A 6,000-nucleotide genomic window follows, 5' to 3' on the forward strand; every position below is an offset into this window, starting at 1 on the left:
TGAAAGAATATTGAAGCGCAATTTTAGGATATTGGCGTTGGGGGCCGCATCTTGCGTGTTGCATGGTGTCAAAAAGACAAAAGCCCAAAGAAGCCATTCAGGTTGGCCGTGCAGGAGCCGGCCACCTGGTGCGCGGGGTTCGTTGTCTTGTCATGGTAGCTGTTGGGTGCTTGTCTCCCGCAGCTGAACGATTGGGGCCATGAAAAGCAAGTGTAAGGGTATTACTGAAGATGCTTGCATGGTCGCCGGTGATCATCGCAACGCTCCCCCCTTGTCGCAACCCATATCCCATGACTGTCGACGACGTCAAAGTGATCCAGAAGCTTCAGAGGGTAGAGGTTGTGATGCCCTTACATGGCAGCCCTCCTTGGTAAGGGCGGTGTTATCACAAAGTTGTCGCACCTGGAAAGGCCCGACGCGGGCGGCAGCTTGCGATGAGCCATGTCTCATATTGCTGCTCTGTGACTGTTCAGGCTCGGGTTCCCCAAAGGTCGGCGACGCAGAAGACGCACAGATCAGTTGTGGTTCAAGATAAGCGCATAACCCAAGATTGGATTGATCTCTTGTTGCGGTGTGCTTCCATGCTGCCAACAACACCATGGCGATCAGCTCGACACTGAGCGTCCACACCCCATCAAGATGCAAAATTTCATGAGATTGGGTGCGGCTGCGAGATGCTGGTGCGGCTGAGCTGTCAATGATGCAGGTCTCGCCAGAGTAGCAACAGAGAGGGGCGTGCATGCATACGAAGTCGCACTCGGCAGAGATTGCAGCTTGCTGTCAAGTTGGGCAGGCCCGTGCAATCCATTGCCCTCCCTCACTGCTCTTCGCAGACCGTCCATCCCGGCTTGCTGATTGGCTCAATGTCCGAGGTCTTGGGTTCCTGGTTACAGGACCCGGACAGAGGGGAAAACGTGGGGTTGTGAGATGCTTCGTTTCTCCGAAAGGGCGACCTCAGGAATGATGGCTTGCGGTGGTGCAACGCCGCTGTGAAACTGAGTCTCGGGGGATTCGTCAAGGCCTCGGCCGACAATCAACAATCAGCCCATGGACACTCGGCGTGAGCCCATCACTCGCCTGCTCCGCAAACTGATTCCCCTCCAGCTTTTGAGTTTTGACAGCGCAGCCATGGTTCCTGAGAGGCGTTGAGGGGAAGCCGTCACGGCGAATGAGAGCGCCGTTGGTCCAAGCCACGGGTCCCGACACCCCTGTCCTGCTGGAGTCGTTATCTAAGCGATCTGGCTAAGGCGCAGCGGGACGGACTTTCTTTTGGTTCGCTTGCGTCCAGGCTTTCATGGCGTTGGAAATGGCATGCTGTCCCTCGACTAAGATGAGGAGCGGGAAAAAGAAACTCTGCGAAGGAGCATGAATCCAATGGAGCCGTTGATTGGGTCATGGATGCAAGGCCAGATCTGGCGTCGTGTCGGCTCTTGATCGATCGGTCTGGATTCTCAGCCTCGGACGACCCGATGGCAGGGCGGCCGTGGTTTGATTTGATGCGACGGGAGCAGCGAGAAGGCTGAAGCTGCCCTGCTGCACTCATACCGATGCCTGCTTGTAAGATGAAAGACGGAGTTGCTTTTGGCCTGTCTTGGGCATCATCACCACACAAATAAGGCAGGGAGGAGTTGCTCCGCACAGCTCCATATCATCACTTGTCCGTATCTGGAGAGTATCTCGCTATCCTGCCAATCGCGCAGTAGCGTGGCCATGTGCTAGATGGATACTGAGCACGACTTCGCACTAGTACTAGTAGTCGAGGCAGCTGCGGCAAGAGGCAGAGGGGAAGCGTGCCTGCCGCGATGCTCCAGTTTAACCTCGGGCATCTCCCAGGCGATGAGATGGTGCTAACAAAAGATAGATACTACTAGTAGTAGAAGATAGATGATGACTATCTATCTTAGTCAATCACCTCCAGGCACAGCTCTCTCTCCGTTGCCCGGATAGACTGCCTTTTGCCACGATGGAATCATGCCATCATCCTCGCTCTCCCGCGGTGGCTGCTAATGCCCTTAGGCCTGCCGCCGGTGCCGTGTCCAGCCGTGCAGTGCAGCTGACTGCTAACCTATCGCCGCGAAAAGGCAATTCTCGTCACTGATAACGCCAGCCCGATTCACGCCGGTTCCTGAGCGATCGCTCCAGGCACGGCACAGACGAGAGACACACTACTTCGTAACGGGCTTGACCTTGACCATCACGATGCAGGTTGGCAAGTTCAAGTGGCGCCTCTTGCGAGACACCACCACACATCGCTTCGTGCAATGGCCCTGCCAAGACATTGACACCACTCTTCACAGCTGCTCACCTCGTCCCTTGCATGCAGCGGCCCAACGCTGTCGTCGCATCGCTCTCCAGGCCTTGCTCAAGGCGTTCTACAGGCCTTCTGCGGGCACTCTCAGAGGGGCGCTCAGCTTGAACACCGTGGCCCAGCGGTAATTGCTGCCTGCCCGGTAGCCTTTCATTTCGCAGGCCGTGCTGACTGTGAGCGAGGATGCTGTATCAGATCCTGTTGCGAGTACGAAGATGGGGAGCAGTTCCAGGAACAAAAGAGTCCAACGGCAAATGGCGGGCGTCGTGAAATGCGCTGGGCATGGGCGCCTTTCGGCATGACGTCGACCCACGCAACCACTTTATGTACAGTCCGCAAGGTTTTGGCAGCGTGAAGCCACCGGGGGCCCCTGGTCTAGTCGACTATTCCTAGCAGCAGGCGACCGGGGTTCCCTCAGCCCATGATTACGAGGTGTGGCCTTGGCTGGCTTGGCCTGGACTAAGAGGGCTCAGTTAGCTTGGAGGAGGACCAGGCAAGCCAGGATGCTGGCGCAGGGCGACTTGTTTCGTTTTGTTTGATCGCCCCAATCAACGACGACGCACGCTCACACACAGGATGGGTAGTTTGGGGTATCTCATCATCGATGCGTCGTTAGCTGCTGCCGCCGCACCGGACTCTTGGAATACTCCAGAAAGCTGTTGGTAACAGAGCCCGACGCAATGGACAGGACGGCAGCCACAACAGCACCGGCCGAGTTCAGGTCGGCGAAGTCCAAGCTTCCGGGCGTGGATGAATTCCTGGAGAGGGGATTCACAGCCATGAACACCAAGGTTCACGACGGCGGCATGCCTCGGTGGGAGTCATCACGACTATCGGAGGCGTCCATGTGGAGAGGCCATGGTGCCGTAAGGCCTAGCAAGACGCCCACCAGCAGGAACCGTGCAAGACATGGCGAGCATTCGCAGGTACGTATGTACGCAGCGTGTGCAGGACGAGAGCCGATCAAAGCCACCGCCCGGTCCAGGCTCCATCCGATGCCCATGCTTACCAGCCCGGCAACTCTCACGCCCACTGGAACTGGTACACGCCCCTCCCCCTCTTGGCACACACTCCGCACGCAGGCTACTAGCATCATGGACTGTCTACACATATATGGATGAGGCCGTCTCCTCTCGGCAGTCCGGGAGTTCCTGCATCACGGCCTCCTTCATCGATACCCTCCAAGAGTTCAGCTCGAGAGCAGTCAAAGCACCAGATCGGCGAGGATTTGGACTTGCAACGCTCGCTGGACTAATCAGCGTTTTCCGATCGTCTGCTACCTGTTTCGCCACCTCCTGCATTTGTGTGCCAGATACGCCATCGCACGCACGACTACATCATACACATCACATCCCCCTCCCTCTGCAACTTAGTTGGACCGATCGATCCGCCTTAGCTCTGCACGAGCGATTGAGTTTGCGCATATACTAGCATATTTAATATCAACACCATCCGCCATCCAGCGATTCAGCTATTTTCTCATCCATACCACAATCGACATACACCACCCACTCGCACATACAACTACACTTACACACACTCACACCACATACCCACACCCACACACCAAAGCATCTATACAGCTGCCATCGCCATCATGACTCTCTTTGGTGGCCTTGGTCAACGACGGGGATCCAAACCCCGGGACCTGCACATCCGCAAGGTCTCCTTCTCGGGCTGCTCTCTCGCTTCCACATCCGACCGGTCATTCTCTTCAGATTCATCAACATCTACCATCCGCGGCTTCACTCCTCGCTTGGCCACCAACAGCGGCACTGCTTCCAGCTTCGACGCTTTCTCTATCCACTCAGCCTCCCAACCCCCCAAAAGGTTGCACGACCGGCCTTTCATCCCACTCAACCAGCACCACTACAACTCTGCGCCCACATTCTACGACAGCGAGGATACCGACAGCAGCGACCTTGAGGCTTCCGAGAGAGATTTTGATGGCGAGGATGAGGATCAGACCCAGTTCGTCATGGAGCTTCCTCATGCTAGTCCCGTGAGCCACCACGACTATGAGGGTGACGAGCCACGGGATTATTTCTTCATGCACATCAACAGCAGACCTGCCCTACCCCGGTCTCGCTGGTCCGAGTCTACCATTGCATCAGTAGAGTCACTGGATGATCTTACTCCCAGCACAAGCATGTCTGAGCCTGCTTCGTCAAGCGCCAACGCGGATGCCGACCAAGCTGAAGCCGCAGGCGAATCTACACCTCGGACCGATACCTCCAATACAGTCCCCAAGAGGCCGACATTCAGGACCATCGACAGCTTTGAGGACTATGTTAGGCGTGGAGGCTGGAAACGAAGAGGCGTTGTCTTCCATCGCGACGACATGGACACATTCTAAGTCAATCACGCCTCACCATGACGACAACTACATCAATCTCCTATCAACATCAGCCAGTATATTCTTTTTTTCTCGCAGCACATATTTATTCTTACCGGCGTTTTAATCTGGAAGAACATCATCAAACTACTTACGCTACAAACTACTTACGCTACACGCAAAGCCTACTTGTCTATTTTCCTTTCTGTTCTGGGATTACATACGGGAGGGATATTATCGGTACTTGGCGGCGGCCTCGGAACATGGCCACATAAAAAGAAGCAACGCTTGCAACACTGCATTTTCATTTTCTGTTTTATTCTGCTTGATACCTGGGAGTTTGGAACGAAGCGACGGCTGGGGCGGAAATCGGCTCTCATTGGGATACCCAAGGGTGGTGGGCACGGAACTACTACACTACGTCTGTCAATTTGACTCTGCCTTGACATTTCCTTGCATCTATTTACGTTACCTACTCTATCCTAGCTATAGCTACTTACATGGGCACAACGCCCTCAATACCCTGCTCATGAATCTTCTATCAATACAGAGCACAACCAACCATGACGCTGATCCCTGTGCGCGAAGTGACTAGAAAATTTTCTCGCCCATTCCAGCCGATTTGTTCAGCTGGCTGATCTGGGCATCGTCATCGTCATCGCCTCTCTCCCCACACGTCCGGGCAACGACGTGCCGAAAGTACGAGAGCCAAGCAAAACCAAGCCATTGCATGCAAGGTACCATCAGTCAGTTCCAGGTACGAGCTGCCGAGCCACGCGACCACCTTTGGCGCGGCTCAACCATGGCCACCCCTGACTAGTACACTTTTTTCTCAGCAGCCTTGTCTCTCTTTTTTTTTTACCCTTCTCCTCCGGCATCGTGACCTGACCTGGGATGGCTCGGCAAGACCGTGAGCCGGGGCCGGGGTGGGCAAGAAGTGGGTGGATATCGTACATGTAGGGCGGGTTTTTTGCTGCTGGTGAGTCGTGAGTTGTGCTATTAATAACGACTCGAGGGTGGGCAGGGGGTGTGAAGAGGAAGAGGGAAGAAGAGAAGAAGGGGAAAAGGGTAGGAATTACGAGGAAGAGGATGGGGAGACATTGATTGGTTGGGTTTCTTTTGACGTTTGTGTAATTGACGGTTGTCGGTGCTTGATTGCACACGGAGATGTGGTAGGACTTTGACGTGTAAGTGAGGTGTTTACGGTATCGTCGTACCCGTACACTTATCCAGGCTGTAACAGGTGTCATAACCTGGTTCAAGGCCACATATTCGTACTCTTTAACACTTTTTGTTCCTTTTTCGCTTTTTCCTTTTTTTTTTTTTTTTTTTTTTTTTTTTTTTTTTTTTTTTTTTT

At 54.3% G+C, this 6,000-nt stretch overlaps 1 protein-coding gene across 1 annotated transcript; it reads left to right on the top strand.

Moving 5' to 3' along the window:
- Window positions 1-3,905: 3,905 nt before the first annotated feature.
- Window positions 3,906-4,664, top strand: BBK36DRAFT_1160852 (hypothetical protein; the record flags this gene model as incomplete). The annotated part of the gene is made up of 1 exon (XM_024894323.1): window positions 3,906-4,664. One exon carries the CDS (start codon window positions 3,906-3,908, stop codon window positions 4,662-4,664), a length of 759 nt encoding a protein of 252 aa, XP_024748010.1.
- Between the last annotated feature and the right edge of the window lie 1,336 nt (window positions 4,665-6,000).

This window comes from Trichoderma citrinoviride (genome assembly GCF_003025115.1).
Source record: "Trichoderma citrinoviride strain TUCIM 6016 unplaced genomic scaffold BBK36scaffold_10, whole genome shotgun sequence".
Classification (NCBI taxonomy): domain Eukaryota; kingdom Fungi; phylum Ascomycota; class Sordariomycetes; order Hypocreales; family Hypocreaceae; genus Trichoderma; species Trichoderma citrinoviride.